This window comes from Mytilus californianus, unplaced genomic scaffold (assembly GCF_021869535.1).
Source record: "Mytilus californianus isolate M0D057914Y unplaced genomic scaffold, xbMytCali1.0.p SCAF_5, whole genome shotgun sequence".
Classification (NCBI taxonomy): domain Eukaryota; kingdom Metazoa; phylum Mollusca; class Bivalvia; order Mytilida; family Mytilidae; genus Mytilus; species Mytilus californianus.
In genome coordinates this window covers 93,296,793-93,322,297 of record NW_026262701.1, presented here as the reverse complement: position 1 = coordinate 93,322,297, position 25,505 = coordinate 93,296,793, and the positions used below count along the sequence as shown (strand labels likewise).

Sequence of the window (25,505 nt, the reverse complement as noted above, 5' to 3'; positions counted from 1 at the left end):
CAATTATATTATAGTAAGCACTGAGACTTATTTTATATCAATTATATTATAGCAAGCACTGAGACTTATTTTATATAAAAAAAATATAGTAAGCACTGAGACTTATTTTATATCAATAGTAGTTTCATCATTGTCACATGATTAACTGTTTGCAAAATTTTTTTTTTTCGAAATACTAAGGATTTTCTACCCCAGTAATAGATCATTACCTAAGATGTATTTCGCAACACCTTTCCGAATGTTTGGGCCTCATGCAATGCCATTCAACTTCTTACTTTATTTGGCCTTTTTCACTTACTCGATTAGAGCGTCAATGGTGAGTCTTCTGTAGTCCAAACGCGCGTCTGGCGTACAATTTTTTTTCCTGGTATCTATGGTGATTTCAAGTTTGATTAGTATATTTCTCAACTCATTTTATCTGAAAATAACTTGTTTTTGTTAAATTGTGTTATAAATGGTCAGCTATTTGTATTTACACAAATGTCTTTTTTTTTCATGTATTATCAAAAAAACAATATCACATTTGATTTTAGTATAATACGAAAACTTTGAATGCGAAGGTGGTAAGGGACAGAACAGGTTAAATGCTAGCATTTTTCAGATAAAAACTATAAAAAGAAATAAGAAAATGACTATAGCAAAATAACCACCTATCCTATTTATAGAACAACTCCTGTTTTATCAAACAACATAATCACATGATAAAACTGAAAGAATTAAGATATGAAATGTTTTTATTCCCTTTAATTGCAATGATGAACTATAAACAAAAATCTGAAAAGGAAAAAAATATATTCAGTTAATCAGTTTGAACTGTATGATGAATAACATGGCGAAGTCTATTTATAGATATGTACCACGACTCGGTCCGATCTGCTATAAGGGAAATCCCCGAATTATAAAATCTAGAGATTTCGATTGGTTTAAATGATCACATGCTGTAGGGATTTTCCCAAGATGCTTTATTTTTCCATGGAGGTCAAGAAGATTATGTATTCTAGCCAGGCCTGATAGATTTTCTGGAAAACCAGACTTGTTTCATTTTCAGATGTTTCAAGATATTTGTATATGGACAAAATGAATAAGTATTTACACTCGCGCATTAAGTTTTAATATTGAATATTTACACAAAATGGCCACCAGACGTAAATCTAAAAAACAAAATGAGGCGACAAAGATCGATGAAAAAGAACACGCAGATCGTATTGCCGCCGCGGAGGCAATGTCATGTTTATCATCTATGGTTCTTTTGCCATCAAATTCTGACGAATTATTTTCATTAAGTATTGGTTCCAACGTAACTGTAGCGAAAAGTGCACCTGTTGATACAAAAAACAATGCCAAGTCAGCAACAAGTAACGCCAACAAAAAGGGAAAAACCAGAACCAGGGCGACTAAAAATTCCCAGACACCAACAAGTAAAAAGGCCCAGACTGAAAAAGACAAAAACGCAGCATCAACAATTAAACAAAAACACAAATCACCAAAATATGCTTCAACTTTAGCTGTTTCAAGTAGTAAACAAAACAAATTGCCAGACCAGGTTTTATCATTGACAATTAACCCAAGAAACCCAAACCATGAACTGAAAAAGGTTGAAACCCCCAAAACACACAATAAAGATCCAAAGAATGCTGAAGAACAAGTTGCACAGCAACCAGGGTTGACACCACCATATATACAAATTGAGCCATTAGTTGCACAGCCATGTATAATACAAGTGGATCACAACAAACCAGGTCATGGACTTTACAACTTGTCTAGTAATGACCTGAACAAAATATTAGCTGGGAAATTGCCATTCCAAGTGAAATCTGATGGTGTGGATGGACAAAACATAGTTGCTAAAGAGATTGCATCTAAACTTGTTAATCTTGCTAGTACTGAAAGTGTCGAACTTTCTCAGTCAGCAGTAGATACAATATTAACTCAGATGGCATTGAAACAAAAAACAGCAGTTACTCCTAAAGAATCATCAGAATCATCTCTGCCCTTAAAGAAACGAAGGTTACAAGGCTATAAAGAAGAAGGTGCACAACCTCCTGGAGATGATATATCAGTAGAACAAGATCCTGCTAAGTCCGAAGGTAATTCTTTTTTGTTCTGTATATCCTCATTGTTTTAAGAATTGCTACAGAAACAAAACATTTCATAACACTGCAACACATTCAAATGAAGCATTTAAAATATACTACTGTTTAAAACATCATACACTTAAAAGTAATATAGATATAAAAAATTTAGGTACAAAAAAAAACATTTTTGAAAAGGGCATTAGCTGAGATTTAGACAAAAAATTAAAATACGATTCTTTTTTGTTTCTGAAAGTATCAGTGATTATAATTAAAGCAGAATTTTGAAATAATATTTAGTTGTAAGTAGTTAGTTGGCCCTAATTTATCAAAATAAGCTCAAATACATCACTGATGTATTATTGACTTGCAAGTGGATGAAGTCAATAATTGAACCTCGTTGAATCTGTATTCATGTGACGTTCAATTTATCCCCTTACCTGGAGATGGGTTACACATGTAATAAGTGTGTTCAGCTAAAAAAAGGAAAAGAATGTCAACATTGAAAGTAAAACAAAGGGTGAACCATTTCAGCTGATTTGATCCACCAAAAATCATTCTTATATGAGTAAAAACGATGATAAACATATTTTTTAATCTATATTAACGTCAAATCAAACAGACCTAGAAAAATCCAATTGCATGTGCTAACTATCTATATTTATATTTATGTTTATATCGGGTCTTTGCAGAAGGTCATCTTGATGGTTCATAAGATGGCATTTAGACTAAAGCACACACAAAAGGCTGATGCACATTATCGAGTCCATGCATTGTAAATTGTTCATTTCAGACTTTCTGTGATTTGGATATACAATTTAGTATGTTATAAAATGTGAACACAAATTTGACAGCTTATGTCCTTTTGATGAAACAAAACTATTTAAAAATAATGAACATAAATGGATTTTTATATGACCGCAAAAAAATTTTGCGGTCGTATATTGGTATGACGTTGGCGTCGTCGTCAACGTCCGATGACGCATTGGTTTTCACACAATTACTTTAGTTTAAGTGAATGGATCTCTATGAAATTTTACCATACGGTTCAATACCATAAAAGGAAGGTTGGGATTGATTTTGGGGGTTATGGTACCAACAGTTAAGGAATTAGGGGCCAAAAATAAGCATTTTTGTAACTTCCAGACATAACTTGTGTGTTAGTGTATGGATCTCTCTGACATTGTACCACAAGGTTCCATATCACAAAGGGAATGCTGGGATTGATTTTGGGGGTAATTGCCTCAAAATTTTAGGAATAAGGGGCAAAAAACAAGCATTTTTCTAGTTTCATGATAATAACTTGTGTGTAAGTGTATGGATCTTTCTGAAATTGTACTACAAGGTTCCATATCACAAAGGGAAAGCTGGAATTGAGTTTTGGGGTAATTGCCCAAAACGTTTAGGAAAAAGGGGCCAAAAATAAGCATTTTTCTAGTTTCCATACAATAACTTGTGTTCAAGTGAATGGATCTCTCTGAAATTGTACTGCAAGGTACCATACCACAAAGGGAAGGTTGGGGTTGATTTTGGGGGTAATTGCCTCAAAATTTTAGGAATAAGGGGCCAAAAAGGGGAAAAAAACAAGCATTTTTCTAGTTTCATGACAATAACTTGTGTGTAAGTGTATGGATCTTTATGAAACTGTACTACAAGGTTCCATATCACAAAGGGAAAGCTGGGTTTGAGTTTGGGGGTAATTGCCATAAACGTTTAGGAATTTGGGGCCAAAAAGGGGCCTAAAAACAAGCATTTTTCTATTTTCCAGACAATAACTTGTGTTCAAGTGTATGGATCTCTCTGAAATTGTACTGCAAGGTACCATACCACAAAGGTTCCAAGGCTGGGATTGAGTTTGGGGGTGATGAATCATAAGGGGGTTCAAAAAATTTTGGGGAGGGATTTTTTTTTCTTTTTTTTCTTTAAAATTTTCCGTTTTAAATTGGTTATTTCTGATTTATATATAAAAGCAAATAATAATGATATGGTTTGAAAAGGTAAATTAAAATTTTTTAAGTTCTTAGACCACATTCATTCTGTGTCAGAAACCTATGTTGTGTCAAATATTTAATCACAATCCAAATTCAGTGCTGTATCAAGCTTGAATGTTGTGTCCATACTTGCCCCAACTTTTCAGGGTTCGACCTCTGCGGTCGTATCAAAAATGCCCAGCGGAGCATTTTATTAGCTATTACTGCAAAATTTGTTATGATTACCAGCAATTTCTTCGTTTTTTTACAAAATTTTTAAAATGAAAATCAAATTTTATTTTAATTTACTAAAAAAAAGTTTTGTAATTGCAGGTACAAAATGTAACCATGTACATGTGTTTTTTACTTTTTGTATTTTCATGATCAACTTATTTGAATAGAATTAGTTGGTACATCTTTTTTTTTCATTAGGGCCCTTCTTAGTGGGGGGGGTCGCCCTATAGTGATCAGTCTGTCCGTCCGTAACAAATTGTGTTTGGCAATATATCTAGAGAACTGTTATAATTTCATACTGTATACTTGACATGTATATTAACCAACACCAGAGGGTGTGTCATAATGTTTGTACAACTTCCTAGGTCAAAGTTCAAGGTCAGCTGGGCCCACAGAGATGGCTCCCATCTCAATTATGTCTAGTTAGTATAACTTTGTTAGTGGCTTTAACATCTATCTTTTATATACCACATTTTGTTGTTTTTGCAGAGAAAGGGGATAAACAAATATTCCTTTCAAAGAAACAGTATTTATTTAAATTCAACCCTAATTAAAAAAAGGTCTTCAGCCATTCTTAAAGGGTTGGAGAGGCCTAGAATTGTGATAGTAAACATTTTTTCACAAGAAAAGTAGGGCTATTACCCTCTATTTACATTTTAGCAATGTAATGCAAAGTTTTACCCGTGTTCAGAAACAATTATTTTTTTTCAAGTTTTTTGATCTGTTGAACATGGAAATTTTACCTGACTGAACCAGCTTTTACCAGTAAGACAAAATAAAAGTTTAAAATGCAGTTTTGTAATCTGTTAAGGGTTTGAATTTGTTTTTGATTTAGCCAACATGGCCAAGCAGGGTCTATCTTATCACATTGTATTTTAATATGATGCAAAATTTTGAATTGAAGGCACATCATGCAACTACATTTGTATATACATGTATTGTGTTTTATGACATGTGAATAACTTACAATTATTCAAAGGTATAGAGCACAATTTTAACCATCTATTAGCCACCTTTGAAAAGAAATGTGTCCTTAAATTAAAAAATGAGATCAAACAGCTACTAATTTTAAATAAAAACAATATAATAGAAAGGAATAGTTCCATAGAATCAAAATGTATGAGACATTACTATTAATGAATTATGAAAAAAGGAAAGATATCAAATTTAAGCTGTTGATAAGAATTATGAAAGTATTTAATTAGTATCTTATGCTTATTTAAGTAATTGCATAACATTTAGTTAATATGTGCGTTGATATTGCTCCAATTCTTTACTGAGAAATCGACCTCACCAACCAGGATGTAGTTGGGTGAGCAACATAGTCTAAACACACTGAAATATACTTTCAAATACTTCTCTTGTATTACATAATTGAACAGAAACTTAATTACACAACTTTTACTGAATCATGTTCACAGTTTCAAGTTTTAAGTTGACAGTTTTTGAAACAGAAGAAATAAAGATTTATCTAAAAAACTGTATCCTTGTAGTTTTACAACTAGTTATAAAATCTGAGGCCAATAAATAACCAGAATTGAAATTAAAATCTTTATCTCCCAAAATTTTCTTGTAAATGATTGCCTTTGGGGGTATTTCAATGTTAAAACATAGGTATACTATAAGTATATGATGTTGAAGGTTAATAGGGCTATTTTAATTTCCATAATTTTACTATAAAGATTTTATTCTATTGCCTAAAGATAGATAATTTCTCATTATTGAGTCAAATTCTTATTAAATTTCAATTCAGAAAACCTAATTTGGTGTGCCGGGTATATATGTTATAACATGCATTTATTTGTGTATTGATTATTATCAAGTTACAAGTATATTTGACACTTTCAGCCTCAGCTGTACAAAATGCGTATGAATCAAAAGAGAGAGTGAACCCAGTAGCAGTAGATCCTTCTACTAGTCTGATGTTACTGAATGAGATGCAGGTAGCCCTACAGCAAGATGATGACGGTGATTTGTAAGTAACACACGAAATTTATGTACTGTAAATTTAGAAATTTGTGTTATGTTTTTTATTATTGTGAGATTTGCAACAGAATAGGTTTTGAAAAAAAATAAAACTCTCATTATTATTTTTTTACTGCATTGTATGTTTGCAGCATTTCTTTAAGTCACAATAATTAAGCTTACATTTTCATGCGTTGTTCAACAATAGCACTAAAAAATGCACTAAAAAATTTCTGAATTTTTAGTATGTATCTTACCAACAAGATTGTGAATTTATCTTTCACTCGAACAAAATGAAAAAGTTTCTGGATACATTGTACTTAACAGAACCTCTTTACCACTAGGCAAATTGTTTTATTACTGATCATATAAACAAGAAAAATCTCATCTGTTTTTTTTTTTGTAACTTCATGAAAAAAATGCCTGATATTCCAGTAAAAAATGGAAACATAATGATCAGCCATATACTGGTTAAACAGAATTAGAGTAACAGTCATCAATAACAGAAATATATTTGAAAGGATAAACAATATTGATTTTTCAGAATTAGCATTGCTTGTACATGAATTGAAACTCATGTATGAAAACCTTTACATAGATTTATTAATTGTCAATAAGAAAAAATTATCATGTACATTGACTTTGTTCATTAATTCCAAGAACATTATTGCACAAAACCATTGCACAAAACCATGGCACATTAGAATTTGTTATTATAAAAAGAAGATGTGGTAGGATTGCCAATGAGACAACTCTCCACAAGAGACCAAATGACACAAAAATTAACAATTATAGGTCACCATATGGCCTTCAACAATGAGCAAAGCCCATACCGCATAGTCAGCTATAAAAGGCCCTGAAATGACAAATGTAAAACAATTCAAACGAGAAAACTAACGGCCTAATTTATATACAAAATAATGAACAAAAAACAAATATGTAACAAAGCAACAAACGACAACCACTGAATTACAGGTTCCTGACTTGGGATAGTCCATATAATATATAAGTTCGCTTAATTATACATTTGTGTTTTTATACAATCTGAACTTTTATACACATCACTATAGTACACAAGAAAACATTTTCATGGTCTATTGTATGTATAAATGTATTTTATTATACTTTCAGACCACTACATATAGCTGTTGTTCATGAGAATATTGTTATGGTCCAAAAGTTTGTACATTTGATGAGTATATCTGGTAAAAGTGTTGACAAATTCAACAAAGCACAGCAGGTTAATGTTATTTCTTAATTTGTTTCACATTTCTGTATGTACAATGCATCTAAGGCCACACCAATCTTTTTATAGGATCGTAAAATGTAATGACATTGTCAGTGTCTTTGTCCAAAATCATTTGGTTTCCAACTTGAGTATAAGAGTATGGATCTCCATGAAATTGTTCCACAAGGTTCCTTACCACCAAAGGAAGGTTGGGATTGATTTTGGGGGTTATTGCCTAAACTGTTTAGGAATTAGGGGCCAAAAACAAGCATTTTTTTTGTTTCGGGACAATAACTTGAGTATAAGAGTATAGATCAATATAAAATAGTACCACAAGGTTCCATATATCTCAAAAGGAAGGTTGGGATTAATTGTGGAGTTATGGCCCAATCCGTTTAGGAATTAAGGGCCAAGAAGGGACAAAAAAACTATGATTTTCATGTTTTGAAAGTTCATTATTAGATATTTTGAAAAAAGGTATATAGATTTTTCATGTATTAAAGTAATGATAAATGATATATTGGAAATTGTTTCTTCATTTTTTTGGTAAATTTTTTGAAGAACTTCGTGGTAGATTTTTTTGTTATTCTGTATAAATTAATTTTCAATATGCTATATATATTTATTTTTTTTGATGTAGAGAACCCCATTTAAAACTTAGCTAATATTGCCCATTAATAGATAGATTAATCAAATTCTTGGTGTACTTGGATATGATGAATCTAACCATGTATTTATAGGGGGAGGGTTGAGATCTCACAAAACATGTTTAACCCAGCAGCATTTTTGCGCCTGTCCCAAGTCAGGAGCCTCTGGCCTTTGTTAGTCTTGTATGTTTTTTAATTTTAGTTCATTTATATGTTTTGGAGTTTAGTATGACGTCCATTTTCACTGAACTAGTACCGGTACACAATTTTATTTAGGGGCCAGCTGAGGACCACCTCCTGATTGATTTTCTCGCTGCGTTGAAGACCCATTGGTGGCCTTCATCTGTTGTCTGCTCTTTGGTCGGGTTGTTGTCTCTTTGACATACTCCCCATTTCCATTCTCAATTTTATATTTTGGATATTGGACCATAATAGGTTAAAGTTCAAATCAAAATTTTTCAGTTCTTTGACCACATTCATTCTGTGTCAAATATTTAATCACAATCCAAATTCAGAGCTGTATCAAGCTTGAATGTAGTGTCCATTCTTGCCCCAACTGTTCAGGGTTCGACCTCTGCAGTCTGTCAAGCTGTGCCCAATGGAGCATTTTATTTTGACATGTACTGTGTCTGGGGATTTTTATGCCCTAACTTTTTGACATGAAACGTCTTTTCTCCACTCAAAAAGATAACCTGTCTCATACATGCACATGTATATATTTTATACTTCCAAAGATAAAAAGGACAAATTTTACTCACCATAATAACTGAAGAAGAAAATTAACAACTTTCAACTCAGAAAAGAACAATTGTTTTTAAATTTACATCTCACACTAATTTAAGCACTCTAAATAAGAAACAGAGAGGTTTATACCTGACTCTGGGACATATTCCGTTTTTTTTTGTCTAGAGAGTCTCAGAGATGTTTACCAAATTGACCATAGCAGATTTGAAGTTTTGTTTATTTCCTTAACACTTTGACAACTTAAAAAAAAGTGTTGGTTATGATTTTGTGTTTGGGGATAGGGATACACTAAATCCTCCCTTAGAATCTGCACACCTGATCCCGTTTTCATTTTTCAAAAGTTTTAAGGAATGAAAATATTTATTTAGTCATTATAGTGTAAACTAAATGTTGAGATACCATTCGATTATCATTTATTGGTATAAACATTGAAAATGTAATTTAAAAGCAAAAAAACAGCAATTTACAAAAATTGAATGTATAACCTATGAAACTTTTTTCATTTAAATGGTCAATTATTGACAGCAGAGAGTGAACATGTAAATATATTTGTGACCTCTGCTTATAGAACTTTCTCCCCAGTAGGTACATTGTAGTATAATATACATAAATGTGCGACCTGTGCTTATAGAACTTTCTCCCCAGTAGATAGTAATAATATACATAAATGTGTGACCTGTGCTTTCAGAATTTTTTCCCCAGTAGTTAGTAAAACTTCAAATGCCTTTGTCGACAAATTTCTCTGTAACAATTTTTATGATTATTTTAATCTAGTAAAACTTCAAATGCCTTTATCGACAACTTTTTCTATTACAATTTTTATGATTATTTTAATTTTCTAACTGAAAAGTCTAATCGTTTTTTTTCCAAAAGCATATTTATGATGGTGGGCTTACCATTCATTGAATTTTACCCACTGTCATTTAAAGAACAGGTTTTCTTATAATTCTACATAAAATTTAGTGTAGCTATGATTTAAAAGTAAGATACCACTCAAGATTAAAGTATTTTTTACCATCCTTCAAAAAATGTATAGGGAAAAAAGTCAATTTTACAGCAATAACTTTTTTACAGACACCATTGCACATAGCAGTAGAGCTGAAATTTATACAGGCAGTACATACATTGTTACTAGCTGGTGCTAATCCTAATCTGGTTAATAAGAATGGAGAAACCTGCATCCATATAGCTGTCAAGTCAAACTCTGTTGACTGTCTTCATCTTATCTTCAAATATACTATGAAACCAGACCTCAATGCAAGAAACTTTGATGGTATGTTTATCTGTTAATTTCTTTTTGATTTTTGATAAAGAATATTAATACGGTAAATTTAGAAATTAATAAAGGAATTCATTATAGTGAATTCTTGACCACTTGCAAAAATGCGATTGCAAAAATGAACATTTTTCTCATTGAATTTACGATATTAGGAGATCTTTTCTATAATTGATTTGATCAAAAATGGAGTTATCTCCATTCAGAAGCAGAAAACAATATTCACAGGTTCAGTAATACTGTAAACATTGATATTTTCATAGGTTGTTATTTTTATGATTTCAATGTATAAAATTTTTCACCCTGTTAATTTTGTTGCTTTCTACAAGCTATCGCTCTGGGAATATTTTAAGCACATTTAATGTGATTGCAAAATAAGCAAAACTAACCCCATCACTAAAATTTTCACTTTGACAGTGGTGTTTTCTGTAACTGCATATATATTTGAAATTAAATACAATTTTTGTTGAACTGATATTATTTATCACATGAGTTGTCTTATTGTAGATACAGGTTCTGTAACATTGAACAACTGCAAATATGTCAGTGAAATTTTACATCTGTTGCATTTCTTGTTAGATACATCTTGATCAATTTATTTTTTGTCTGCAGTGTTATTTTATTAGCAATTTGTACGTTTTGTCTTTGATCCTAGAACTTCATATATTTGGGATTGCAGACTGGACATGATCCTCCAAATATTGTCAAAGATGTAATGTTCATTGCAGAAAAGTCTCATTTTCCAAGTCTCTTCTCATCAATTTATCAATGAAATGCATGCAACATCATTCACAAAACTAAACAGCTATCACAATGTTTTGTATGCGTAAAAGAGTTTTTTCATCTGCTTTGTGTAATTTCTTATTCTACCTTAAAAAAATATTGTTTAAAAGAAAAATTGCTAATGAAAAGAATAATTACATTTTATTTTTGAATGCTGACTTTATCAGCTTGAATATTAGCTTGCTTAAGTTAATATTATAATTCTTGTTGATAAACTCAATATGATAGTATCAAAACAAAAATGCCATTATTCTATATGTATTGCTCTTCTGTTGATTCATATACCATTCTACACTTTTTTTTATACGACCGCAAAAAAATTTTTGTGGTCGTATATTGGTATGACAATGGCGTCGACGTTGTCGTTGTCGTCCGGTGTCGTCCGAAGACACATTGGTTTTCGCACTCTAACTTTAGTTTAAGTGAATGGATCTCTATGAAATTTTACCACAAGGTTCAATACCACAAAAGGAAGGTTGGGACTGATTTTGGGGGTTATGGTACCAACAGTAAAGGAATTAGGGGCCAAAAAGGGGCCAAAAATAAGCATTTTTGTAATTTCCAGACATAACTTGTGTGTTAGTGTATGGATCTCTCTGACATTGTACCACAAGGTTCCATATCACAAAAGGAATGCTGGGATTGATTTTGGGGGTAATTGCCTCAAAATTTTAGGAATTAGGGGCCAAAAAAGGGGCAAAAAACAAGCATTTTTCTAGTTTCATGACAATAACTTGTGTGTAAGTGTATGGATCTTTCTGAAATTGTACTACAAGGTTCCATATCACAAAGGGAAAGCTGGAATTGAGTTTGGGGGTAATTGCCGAAACGTTTAGGAATTGAGGGCCAAAAAGGGGCCAAAAATAAGCATTTTTCTAGTTTCCAGACAATAACTTGTGTTCAAGTGTATGGATCTCTCTGAAATTGTACTGCAAGGTACCATACCACAAAGGGAAGGCTGGGATTGATGATGGGGGTAATTGCCTCAATATTTTAGGAATTAGGGGCAAAAAACACATTTTTATACGCCCGTTTACGGGACGTATTATGGTATACCGTTGTCTGTCCGTCCGTCGTCAACATGTCGGACATTAACTCAAAAACGCTGTAACCAATTTGCATAAAACTTTGGTGAATTGTTTATATCTATTGACATGAGCTCCCTTTCGTTTTTTGTAAATTTTAGATTTTACGTTTGGGAGTTATGGGGTTTTATTCATTAAAAAAAGGGGGATTTTCCAGTTTTCGGACAATAACTCAAGATTGCTTTCACCAACTTGTAAGAAATTTTGGTTAATTGTTTATATCTATTGACATGAGCTCCCTTTTGATTTTTATAAATTTTAAATTTTACGTTTCCAAGTTACGGGGTTTTATTCATAAAAAAAAAGGGGGATTTTCCAGTTTTCGGACAATAACTCAAAAATGCTTTCAGCAGTTCTCATGAAACTTTGATGAATTGTTGATATCTATTGATGTAAGCTCCCTTTAGAATTTTATAAATTTTAGATTTAACATTTCCGAGTTATGGGGTTTTATTCATTAAAAAAGGAGGGATTTTCCAGTTTTCAGACAATAACTCAAAAATGCTTTCAGCAATTCTTAAGAAACTTTGGTGAATTGATTATATCTATTGATGTAAGCTCCCTTTAGAATTTTATAAATTTTATTTGTTTATAGTATGACAACAGATTTACTAAGTATTGCACAACAGCATAGTGTATTGCACAACAGCAAGAAATCTTTAGTTGAATATAAATTCAATTCATATAACCAATTTCAAGGTTACATTTATTCAGAAACCTATGATATGTCAAATATTTAATTACAATCCAAATTCAGACCTGTATCAAGCTTGAATATTGTGTCCATTTTTGCCCCAACTGTTCAGGGTTGGACCTCTGCGGGCGTATCTAGCTGCGCTCAGCGAAGTAGTTTATTCTATTTTCCAGACAATAACTTGTGTTATGGATCTCTGAAATTGTACTGCAAGGTACCATACCGCAAAGGGAAGGCTGGGATTGAGTTTGGGGGTGATGAATCATAAGGGGGTTCAAAAATTTGGGGGTGGGGATTTTTTTTTTTCCTTTTTTTTTTTCTTTTAAAATTTTCCATTTTAAGTTGGTTATTTCTGATTTATATTTAAAAGCAAATAATAATGATATGGTAGGAGATACATACCAAACAGGATGTGTAAATTATTATATAATAAGTATTGTGCAATAGCAAGAAATTTTCAATTGCACAGTATTGCACAATAGCAAGAAATCTTCAATTGCACAGTATTGCGCAATAGCAAGAAATCTTCAATTGCACAGTATTGCGCAATAGCAAGAAATATCCAATAGCACAATATTGCGCAATAGCAAGAAATTGTCAATTGTACAGTATTGCGCAATAGCAAGAAATATTTAATTGCACAGTATTGTGCAAAAGAAGATACTTCGTATAAATTGCTTATTTCTTGACCAATTTCCATGGGGTTTTATTCTTGAATTCTTGGGGTTCTTTAATATGCTGAATCTAACCGTGTATTTAGTTTTTGGATTTTGGGTCCCGTTTTTAAATTGGTCCACATTGAGGTCCAAAGGGTCCAAAATTAAACTTTGTTTGATTTCATCAAAAATTGAATTATTGGGGTTCTTTGATATGCCGAATCTAACCGTGTATTTAGATTCTTAATTTTTGGTTCCTTTTTCAAATTGGTCTACATTAAGGTCCAAAGGGTCCAAAATTAAACTTAGTTTGATTTTAACAAAAATTGAATTCTTAGGGGTCTTTGATATGCTGAATCTAAACATGTATTTAGATTTTTGATTATGGGCCCAGTTTTCAAGTTGGTCCAAATCGAGGTCCAAAATTAAACTTTGTTTGATTTCAACAAAAATTGAATATATGGGGTTCTTTGATATGCTGAATCTAACCATGTATTTAGATTTTTGATTTTTGGGCCCCGTTATCAACTTTGTCCACATTGAGGTCAAAAGGGTCCAAAATTAAACTTTGTTTGATTTCATCAAAAATTGAATTCTTGGGGTTCTTTGATATGCTGAATCTAACCATGTATTTAGATTTTGGATATTGGACCATAATAGGTGAATGTCCAATTTAAAATTTTTAATTTCTTAGACCACATTCATTCTGTGTCAGAAACCTATGCTGTGTCAAATATTTAATCACAATCCAAATTCAGAGCTGTATCAAGCTTGAATGTTGTGTCCATACTTGCCCAACCTGTTCAGGGTTCGACCTCTGCGGTCGTATCAAGCTGCGCCCTGCGGAGCATTTTATTCCAGTTTGAAATGAAAAAAATCCTCTTGGTTATTAATATATCACCTATTATAATATTTACAGGTCTGGCACCTATTCACATAGCTGTAATGAGAAGTAACATGGAAATTGTCAGATTTCTGCTGGCTGAGAGAGCTGATGTCAACATTCAGGTAATAAGTTTAAATATGTATAAACCTATATACATCGAAACTAAACATATCAGATCTGCTACACTTTGAGCACTTTTCTTGATTAAATTATCAGGAATGCCAAGAGTCAGAAGTTTGGAGAGTTAAAAAAAAGGTCAAATTTATTGGCAGTGCAGGTTTAAATCCTATTTACAGAAAACTAAGATGTACAAATACTTTGGGGGTTATTAGTGAGTAAAAAGAAAAGTCTATTGACTATATATAGCTACAATGTAGTAATGAGGGAAGTTGGTATTAGAAAAAAGAAAAAAATTACCTTTTAACTAGATCATCTTACATTGCAAATAGTACAAAACAGCCAGACTGGAGATTACTCCTATAATCAAAAAACCGACCAAAGAGACCAGGCTTCTAATTTGTATGCAAGATGAGTGTTTCATCTACAGCAGGCTCATCAGTGATGCTGGTATCAAAAAAATAGAAAGGCCAAATCAAGTATGAAATTGAAGAGCATTTCATGTCATACAATATACCATCAAGAAAAAAAATAAGCGTGCTGCCTCTAACCAATTGATTAAAATATTTCAGGATGGTAAAAGTGGAAGAACTCCATTGTTTTATTCAGTTGAAGGTAACCTCATACCTATGGTTGAGTTGTTTCAGAAAGTGGGAGCAAATTTAGATCTCCCTAACTATGCTAGTGTTACTGCTGTAATGGCTGCCCAAGCCAGAGGCTTCCATGAAATAGCTTCCATGCTTCTGAGATGTATGGATTCCAAAGCTTATCTGGAGATGAAGGAAAGAGAAAAAGGAACACCTGTCAAAAAGGTATACAATTTTCACTGATATGTTATATTGTCTTTTATCATTGAAGATATTTGTACAGTTTTGTAAGGCAATCACGCTTTTTGATAAAAAAATAAGGAGATGTGGTATGATGTCCAATGAGACAACTATCCACCAAAGTTCAAACGTTCAAAAAGGCCCCCACATGAAAAATATGAAACTGTTTAATTGAGAAAACTAATGGCCTAATTTATAACAAAACAATTTAAAAAAACAAATATGACAAACGTGAACCAACAACAACCACTGAACTACAGGCTCCTGACTTGGGACAGGCACATAGAGAATGTGGCGGGTTAAACATGTTTATGAGCGCTGTAGCACAGCATGCTTAGTTTTAGTCTTTTTCTTTGACTTTTCATTCCCTTGACTCCATTTACATGAACATAGCTGATCTTACATTTATAGGAAAAATTATATACGGTAAAAGTTACTGGGCTAAATCAACTGGACATAAATATTTAAGTTCATTATATGAATTTAATCATGGCTGATGTAGCAAACCATTATAAGTCATAAATGCATGATAAACTAAATTTTTACTATTTTCTGAATCATTCCTGATACCATCTTTCAACCCATATCAGACTCTCTTGGCTAGGTTGAGTCATATAGAAGTCTGGGAATGATATCAGAACTGATGTGGAAAAATATGTATAATAATCTACATATACATTTAAATCAAGATGTGTTTAATCTATGATGGTAGATTCATTGATTTTGGTGTCTTAGTGACATGTCAGCTAATATACAAAGAAGACAATCAGTGCTTAAAGTGATACTGGAAATTTAGAAATTTTTGTGTGAATTTTTTTTATTCAAATGTTTTAAGAATGGACAAAAATATGGTATTAGTTATATGGAATTCAGTAAATGCTTCATAAAATAATGCTTCAGAAATATGGAATTCAGTAAATGCTTCATAAAATAATGCTTTCAGAATGAAGAATGCAAGTTTTTATACGACCGCAAAAATTAAAAATTTTTTGGTCGTATATTGGTATGACGTAGGCATTGTCGTCGTCGTCGTCTGGCGTCGTCCGGTGTCGTCCGAAGACACTTTGGTTTTCGCACTCTAACTTTAGTTTAAGTGAATGGATCTCCATGAAATTTTACCATAAGGTTCTATACCACGAAAGGAAGGTTGGGATTGATTTTGGGGGTTATGGTACCAAAGTTAAGCAAAAAGGGGCCAAAAATAAGCATTTTTGTAACTTCCAGACAATAACTTGTGTGTAAGAGAATGGATCTCTCTGACATTGTACCACAAGGTTCCATATCACAAAGGGAATGCTTGGATTGATTTTGGGGGTAATTGCCTCAAAATTTTAGGAATTAGGGGCCAAAAAAGGGGCAAAAAACAAGCATTTTTCTAGTTTCATGACAATAACTTGTGTGTAAGTGTTTGGATATTTCTGAAATTGTACTACAAGGTTCCATATCACAAAGGGAAAGCTGGAATTGAGTTTGGGGGTGATTGCCCGAAATGTTTAGGAATTGGGGGGCCAAAAAGGGGCCAAAAATAAGCATTTTTCTAGTTTCCAGACAATAACTTGTGTTCAAGTGTATGGATGTCTCTGAAATTGTACTGCAAGGTACCATACCACAAAGGGAAGGCTGGGATTGAGTGTGGGGGTGATGAATCATAAGGGGGTTCAAAAAATTTGGGGGGGGGATTTTTTTTTTTCTTTTTTTTTCTTTTTTTCCTTTTTTTTTTTCTTTTAAAATTTTCCATTTTAAGTTGGTTATTTCTGATTTATATTTAAAAGCAAATAATAATGATATGGTAGGAGATACACACCAAACAGGATGTGTAAGTTATTATATAATAAATATTGTGCAATAGCAAGAAATTTTCAATTGCACAGTATTGCACAATAGCAAGAAATCTTCAATTGCACAGTATTGCGCAATAGCAAGAAATCTTCAATTGCACAGTATTGCGCAATAGCACAATATTGCGCAATAGCAAGAAATTGTCAATTGTACAGTATTGCGCAATAGCAAGAAATATTCAATTGCACAGTATTGTGCAAAAGAAGATACTTCGTATAAATTGCTTATTTCTTGATCAATTTCAATGGGGTTTTATTCTTGAAAACTTGGGGTTCTTTAATATGCTGAATCTAACCCTGTATTAAGTTTTTTGATTTTGGGCCCCATTTTTAAATTGGTCCACATTGAGGTCCAAAGGGTCCAAAATTTAACTTTGTTTGATTTCGTCAAAAATTGAATTATTGGGGTTCTTTGATATGACGAATCTAGCCGTGTATTTAGATTCTTAATTTTTGGTTTCGTTTTCAAATTGGTCTACATTAAGGTCCAAAGGGTCCAAAATTAAACTTAGTTTGATTTTAACAAAAATTGAATTTTTAGGGTTCTTTGATATGCTGAATCTAAACATGTATTTAGATTATTGATTATGGGCCCAGTTTTCAAGTTGGTCCAAATCGGGGTCCAAAATTAAACTTTGTTTGATTTCATCAAAAATTGAATTCTTGGGGTTCTTTGATATGCTGAATCTAACCATGTAATTAGATTTTGGATATTGGACCATAATAGGTGAATGTCCAATTTAAAATTTTTAAGTTCTTAGACCACATTCATTCTGTGTCAGAAACCTATGCTGTGTCAAATATTTAATCACAATCCAAATTCAGAGCTGTATCAAGCTTGAATGTTGTGTCCATACTTGCCCCAACTGTTCAGGGTTCAACCTCTGCGGTCGTATCAAGCTGCGCCCTGCGGAGCATTTTATTAATTTTTGGGATCCCTATTCTGTAGTAATTTTGGCAATAATAAAAACATCGCAAAAATTGTTCTGAATTTACATTATTCAGTTTCCCTGTATTTCTTTAAATTGTCATAGCAACTGTATCTTTTTTCTTTATCATTTTAGTAGCTCTGATACATGTATTAATCAAATGAAAAAACATATAGGCTTATATTGTGATGAATAATGTTGCTGATTCTTTTTAGGTTCCTATTCCACGCATTCCAAGTAAATCACATCTGATTCAAGGTGTAGATAGTAAACCAACATTGGTAGATTTCCAACAGTTAACAAACTCTGATTCTAATGACTCATTACAGTCTTTCTCAGTCATGAGAAAACGAGCAAGAAGTACAGATGGTAAAAAAGAAAAAGACTCTAATAAACAAGATACAGAGAGCAAACAAGAGAAAATGGAAATAGAAGAAAGTACAAAAACAGAGGAAGACATGAAACCTGTAGAAAATGGCATTCAGGAAAATAAACTAGAAGTAGCCGTCCCAGAACAGCAAAATCAGGTTCTGATTCCCAGGGAATTATTGGAGAAACTTCAAAGTACAATGTTATCTCTACTGACTATGCAAAAATTACAACAGGCTGCTGGCATTGCTCCAAGTTCTCCTACCTCTTTACCAAGTGTAGGGAATTTACCAGTTCAAAATGCTTTGTTGCAACGTGAGTCATTACAGAATACATTACTGCGGAATGCAGTGCAGAATGCTAATTTACAAAGTCCAATTGTACAGAATGCTGCTTCTCCAAGTGTATCCAAACAAAACAGTGTACCACAAAATGTGTTGGTACAAAACAGTTCACCACAAAGTGTATCCATACCAAACAGTACACAGCCAAGTGTATCAGTGCAAAATAATATAACACAGAGTGTACCATTGCAAAATGTGACTGGCATGAATCTTTCCAATATTTTACTCAATGCTATAAGTGCTAATCTTCTGAATACCCAAAATAAAAGCTTGGAACCAAGTCCTGCTAAAAATAATATGATTGAAAATGACAAGTCAAAAACTAGTATGGATACTAATAATAGCATGATTGAAAATGACATGCCTAAGAAAGGCCCACTTGATTTAAAAGTAGTTAAAAATGGAAGTACCAATGAGAGCAAAAAGGATACCGCTAATTCTAATAAAGGGAACGAAAAGTCAAAGGAAAAGACTAAAACTAAGCATGCTGTGTTACAGCAATTACTGAATGTAAAAAATAATGACGCTGGAAAAATGACTGAAAAGAAACAGAAAGTTGTGGACAATACAAGAGTTGAAGAGCCAATGGAGGTGTCAGAATCCAGGAGTAGTACTCCTGATAATTCATTAAATAGTACAACAAAAACTGGCAAGGCAGTTGGTCATGCTGCAATGAACCAGCTCGGGCGAGTGACAAATGTTTCATCATCGTTACAGGCAACTCTACTTCAGATGCTTCAAGCAAAACAAAATAAACCATTAAACTTAAGCACTGGGAAAGATAGCAGCAACACCTCATAGTGATTTTTCATCTTTATGTATAAAAGATTTTTGTGGCATTCTAAACTATTTTTAATTTTTGTCAGTTTTTTTTATTCAAATTCTTACAGTTCATACTCATAGTTGCCATTATATCGGTAATCATCTTTTTTGTTTGAACTTAATCGGATGATTGAAATAGTCTGTGGCTCTTTTCACAAAAAGATGTTCGGAGTAAAAACACTTGAAAAATTAATGTATATTTCAGCATAACATACAATTATTTTTAATCATGGGATTTTTTGTGAAAAGAGTGGCAGAACTGTAATTACAATAGAACTTCATCAATGCTTCAAGCCTTCTGCTCTCACTTTCCTTAATTTTTGAATCCACATTTCAGTACTGCCTTAATTTACTGTTGAAAAAGCATTTTTTTTTTTTTATAAGTTACTATTTTTGTTGCAAGTGGTCTGTGCTATTTAAATTGCTACAAAAGCATTTTAATTGTTATCTGTTGATCTAGAAATCAAAATGGCTCAGACGAAAACAGCTTGATTGTTGTAATTTTAGCATAATAATGTTGTGCATCTGATAGTTAAAAGAAATTAGAAAATTCAAGTATTCCAGGATATATCCAGGTCACTTTTTGGCAACAAAAAAATACATTGATGTATAGAAACAACCACATTCGACTGTTTGGCAAAATAGATCTTTAATAATACATATACTTAACATGCAACAAATGACCTCTTTGAACAAGAATATATCTGTGACAATAAAATGTAAGATTGATTTCAGCAAGATTGATATATCTTTTCTGCTTGTCAAAAAATTGTGTAAAGTGCAATTTGCTTATGCCATAAAAATCTCTGCCATGACGTCATTTAACATGTTTTAAATTCTGTTAAAGTTAAAGCATTTTTACCATTAAAAGCAAACAAATTATATATTCACTAGCAAAAGCGGTGTATATTTTTCCTGTATCAAAACCTGCAGTAACCTGAGTTAAACAATTTGGCCCAACTATATTGTTTTTGTTATTTTTAAACAAGGAGTTATTGTTTTTGTTTAAAAAAATGATAATATTCTTTATAAATATTTTTTATAAATGAAGATTGTTCTTGTACAGTTGCATAAGATTTACAGTTATATATGTTATAAGGTTTTACTTGTACATGTAGTTAGAAAGTGAAAGTGAACGTCATCTTTTTGTACATCAGAATGAATGTATTACATGTATTATGCATAATGTGTTACACAGAAAATCTGTAAACTCTGCACTCTTAACATAACTGGTTGGAATAAGGACACAAATAAAAATCTGTTTTATTCTTAAATTTGTGGATATCAGTTGTAGCTTTGATGGTTGCAAATTTACAGAGCAACTAATTTTGAGCTATTAAATGTTAGATTGATGCCAGCAACATTGAAATTTAATACAGCTAAACCCTTTGAAATGCAACTGTTATAATAATATACAAAATTTACATGTATGTGGAAGGAAAAGATGATACCAATTGCAATGCTGATGTAGAATTGATTTCTGAAGTGGTTAATGATTACCGATCAGAGATTGATTTACAAAAGTGGGACATAAAACTTCCTTTATCGTCTTAGATATTAAAATTTTATGTTCATGTAATGAAATGTCTACATCAATACTGATGTCTTACAGGTTTTCTATTATTTTAACAAATTCTTTCCTTGATATACTGGTTACAATTTGTTATGCTTTGTTCAGATCAAATTTATATAATAAATGAGATGAATATGGTTTCAATAAATGTATAGAGAGGAGAGGGTTGATGAAAAACTAAGTTCATCTTCCAAATGAAATTAAGCTTAGTATTTAGGGGGGCTTTTAAAAAATAAGATATGTCTGGGTTGCATATTCTCTTAAAGGAATCCTTATGAGTTTTATATAGATTGGTAAGGTTTTTAAAAAAGTGCCCATACATTGTTATTTCAGACAGTCCTTAGGTCCCTAAACAAGTTTTAGATTTCAGTTCACACAGTTTCACATAATGTTTCACTTTTTTGTATGCAAATTTACTAAATCTTGTTTATTTCTTGATAGTTTATAAAATTGCAACAATGGCACTGCCATGAATAAAAGTACTGTAAATTCAGAAATTTTTGTGAGGTTTTTATTAATGCGAATAATGTGACTGGGTGAGCATCTCGATAATAAGATCTCACATTCTGGTATCTAATCCATATATCTTAATGCACATTTCCCTGAAATCGCAATAATTAATCTTGCATTTTTGTCCATTCTTCAAAAATCGCAATAATAAATGCACGCAATAATTTCTGAATTTACAGCTATATGAATTAGAATTTGTATTCCCCAAATAAGGTCTTTCATCAAATAGGGTGTTTTACAACCGTGACTACCCATGAGGGTCTTGCTGGGTCTGACAAATGTAAGACCTTGTATTAGTTTTTTTTTATCAATAAGAATTCAAAAGACCATTTAAAAACTTCAAAAGACTGGACCAATGATTTTCATTGCAGCAGTTTTAACTTTGCTTCTTAGAAAAGTTTATTACATGCTTAGTTAATTTATAAATAGTTTTCTTGCCAGACAGTTCTCACTGATGGTTAAAGGTTTATTAATGTTAAGTTGAAGATTCTTATAGAATAGAATACTTATAACACATTAGTCTAGATGCATAATCATCACATTAAAAATGAAATGTATGATTGACTAGGAGATGTATGATGTTGGTATAAGAGTAAATGAAAGTTGACAGAAATTTATAATTAGAAATAATTTTATGATAACCTAAATAAAAGCCTTTTCATACTCAGCATTTTAAATTTCTAGAATCTTTAAGATTTATTCCCATGGATTTCTTGCATTTTTGTAGTTACGTGTTTATATTTAGAGAGAGGGAAAACGAAGAGATAATCATTTAAATGATTTATTTAAATTACAAAGGAAACTGTTCTTTATTTCTTGATTACATTATTGTGTGCAAGTTATCTAATGTGCACACAATGTTGTTTTATTCTGATTAAAGGGGCATTAGCTGTCAAATTCATGTTCACCGATTTGACTCTTATTCTCATATTTGATTTATAACATACTAAAACGTATATCTAAATTATAAAAAGTCTAAAATAAACAATTTACAATGCATGGGCTTGATAATATGTATCATCATTTCGTGTGTATTTTAGTCTAGACGCCATCTAATTAACCATCGAGGTGACCTCCGAAGACTACCGACAGTCATATAACCCGATATAAACATAAATATAGATATAAATAGATAGTGAACTCGTGCAACTGGATTTTCCTAGGTCTGTTTGATTTCATATTATAGGTTAAAAATATATGTTAATCATCGTTTTTACCTGTTTAAGAATGAGTTTTTGTGGATCGAATTAGTCAATCAAATGGTTTACCCTTGTTTCACTTTCATTGTTGACATTCTTTTCCTTTCAATAACTGAACTAATTCAGGCATAACCCATCTCTAGCTAAGGGGTTAAATTGAAGGTCACATGAATACGGATTCAATGAGGTCGAATTATTCACTTGCAACTAGCAAGTGAATAATTCATCAGCGATGTTTCTTATCTTATTTTGACAAAATTGAACTAAACTGACTGTGAAAAGCGAATTATTATTTCACTATTTCACTTTCATTAATGATTGAACAAAAATTTTTTTTGTTCAATCTCATAGCTAATGCCCCTTTAAGAAGTTACAACTTGATTAGCTGCTTACGCTTTTATATCATGACATAAACATGTTACTGCTTACGAGTTTGGTAATGATAAGCATAGTAGACTTACCAGTCTGGTAATGACTTACTTATAAACTGGTAAGATTGTTAGACCTACCGTTAGGTTTGATCATATTTTTAATCAGATAGTTTAAGATAACTGCCATATGAAATGATTAACATATCTTTACTTATATATATGACCCATATATATATATATATATATACATGTATATATATATTACCAGATTTACTTCCATAGTGTGCTAGAATGTGTTTTATGTCTGGTTTTAAACCATTAATTTGTTGGCAGCATTTTTGTTGCATTTGAATTTTGTTATTGCATCATTAAATGTACATTATTAACATATTTGTTATTTATTATCACTCATTTCCTCTTGTAATAAATTTGATTGCTTGTTCCTTATTAATCTGAAGCATCAAATATTTCATGCATATTCTGAACAACTAAGAAGTTTAAGGGTATAGTTAAATTTTTGTATTTAGACCTTGATCTTAAAGACTTTCAACAAAAAATCAAATAATAGTAATGATGGTAATCATTATCAGTTTGTCAGTGTGTGCCCTCTTTGTTCTTTTGTCCATGGTAATGTAAGTCTTCTTCCTTTTTTTACAAAGTGTATGAATAAGAAGTTTTGGTGAAGTTTCAATTGTCACAGTCTACAGTTTATGATTATGTTGTGCTGTTATACCACTGTCCAATGTTAGGGGAGGGTTGAGCACTTATGAACATGATTACCTCCCCAGATTTTATATGTGCCTGTCCAAAGTTGGGAGCTTGTGATTCAGTGGTTGTTATTGGTTGCTGTTTGTGGTATACATGTATTTGTTTTTTCGTTGATTGTTTTGTCATAAATCGTTGTTTGTCTTTTGAATTGTTTCACATTTTGTCTGTGTTAATAGTTTATTACATCTTTCTCCTGAACAGATAAATACTTATTTAGTTAGCAGATTGGCTCTGATGAGGTGTAACATGTGAGCACTTTTTATACGACCCCAAAAAAATTTTGCGGTCGTATATTGGTATGACGTTGGCGTCGGCGTTGTCGTCGTCATCAGAAGACACATTGGTTTTCGCACAATAACTTTAGTTTAAGTGAATGGATCTCTATGAAATTTTACCATAAGGTTCAATACCACAAAAGGAAGACTGGGATTGATTTTGGGGGTTATGGTAACAACAGTTAAGGAATTAGGGGCCAAAAATAAGCATTTTTGTAACTTCCAGACAATAACTTGTGTGTTAGTGTATGGATCTCTCTGACATTGTACCACAAATTTCCATATCACAAAGGGAATGCTGGGATTGATTTTGGGGGTAATTGCCTCAAAATTTTAGGAATTAAGGGCCAAAAAAGGGGCAAAAAACAAGCATTTTTCTAGTTTCATGACAATAACTTGTGTGTAAGTGTATCGATCTTTCTGAAATTGTACTACAAGGTTCCATATCACAAAGGGAAAGCTGGAATTGAGTTTGGGAGTAATTGCCCTAAAAGTTTAGGAATAAGGGGCCAAAAAGGGGCCAAAAATAAGCATTTTTCTAGTTTATAGACAATAACTTGTGTTCAAGTGTATGGATCTCTCTGAAATTGTAGCGCAAGGTACCATATCACAAAGGGAAGGCTGGGATTGATTTTGGGGGTAATTGCCTCAAAATTTTAGGAATTCGTGGCCAAAAAGGGGCAAAAAACAAGCATTTTTCTAGTTTCAGGACAATAACTTGTGTGTAAGTGTATGGATCTTTATGAAATGAAAGAACCTTAGTGAGCGCGCTCACATACCCCACGTCCCCACATTGTCATTGGAGAAATAAAATAAGTGTAAGAAAAAAAAATTGTATCAGAAAAAAAAATTGAATCATAATTTCCTGTCAATATGCACATCTACATAGTATGTCCTTATTATCTACAAAGTTTCATGAAATTCTGTTGTGTGGTTTGAGAGGAGTTGCGATGACAAAAGGTTGCAGTAGTATATTGGGCAAATAAGTTCAAAGGGGCGTAACTCCTGGAAAAAAAATTGAATCGTAATTTCCTGTCGATATGCACATCTACGTAGTATGTCCTTATTATCTGAAAAGGTTTCATGAAATTCTGTTGTGTGGTTTGAGAGGAGTTGCAATGACAAAAGGTTGCAGTAGTATATTGGGCAAATAAGTTCAAAGTGGCGTAACTCCTGGAAAAAAATTGAATCGTAATTTCCTGTCGATATGCACATCTACGTAGTATGTCCTTATTATCTGAAAAGGTTTCATGAAATTCTGTTGTGTGGTTTGAGAGGAGTTGCGATGACAAACTGTTGCAGTAGTACATTAAAGTAAATAAG

The 25,505-nt window shown here is 32.2% G+C and overlaps 1 protein-coding gene across 1 annotated transcript; it reads left to right on the top strand.

Moving 5' to 3' along the window:
* Positions 1–951: 951 nt before the first annotated feature.
* On the top strand, positions 952–23,525 carry LOC127700227 (uncharacterized). Its single transcript, XM_052203649.1, has 7 exons — positions 952–2,087; positions 6,125–6,251; positions 7,373–7,481; positions 9,935–10,133; positions 14,274–14,362; positions 14,930–15,169; positions 18,167–23,525. The coding sequence occupies exons 1-7, from the start codon at positions 1,133–1,135 to the stop codon at positions 19,463–19,465; spliced, it is 3,018 nt and encodes a 1,005-aa protein (XP_052059609.1). The 5' UTR covers positions 952–1,132; the 3' UTR covers positions 19,466–23,525.
* Positions 23,526–25,505: the final 1,980 nt, after the last annotated feature.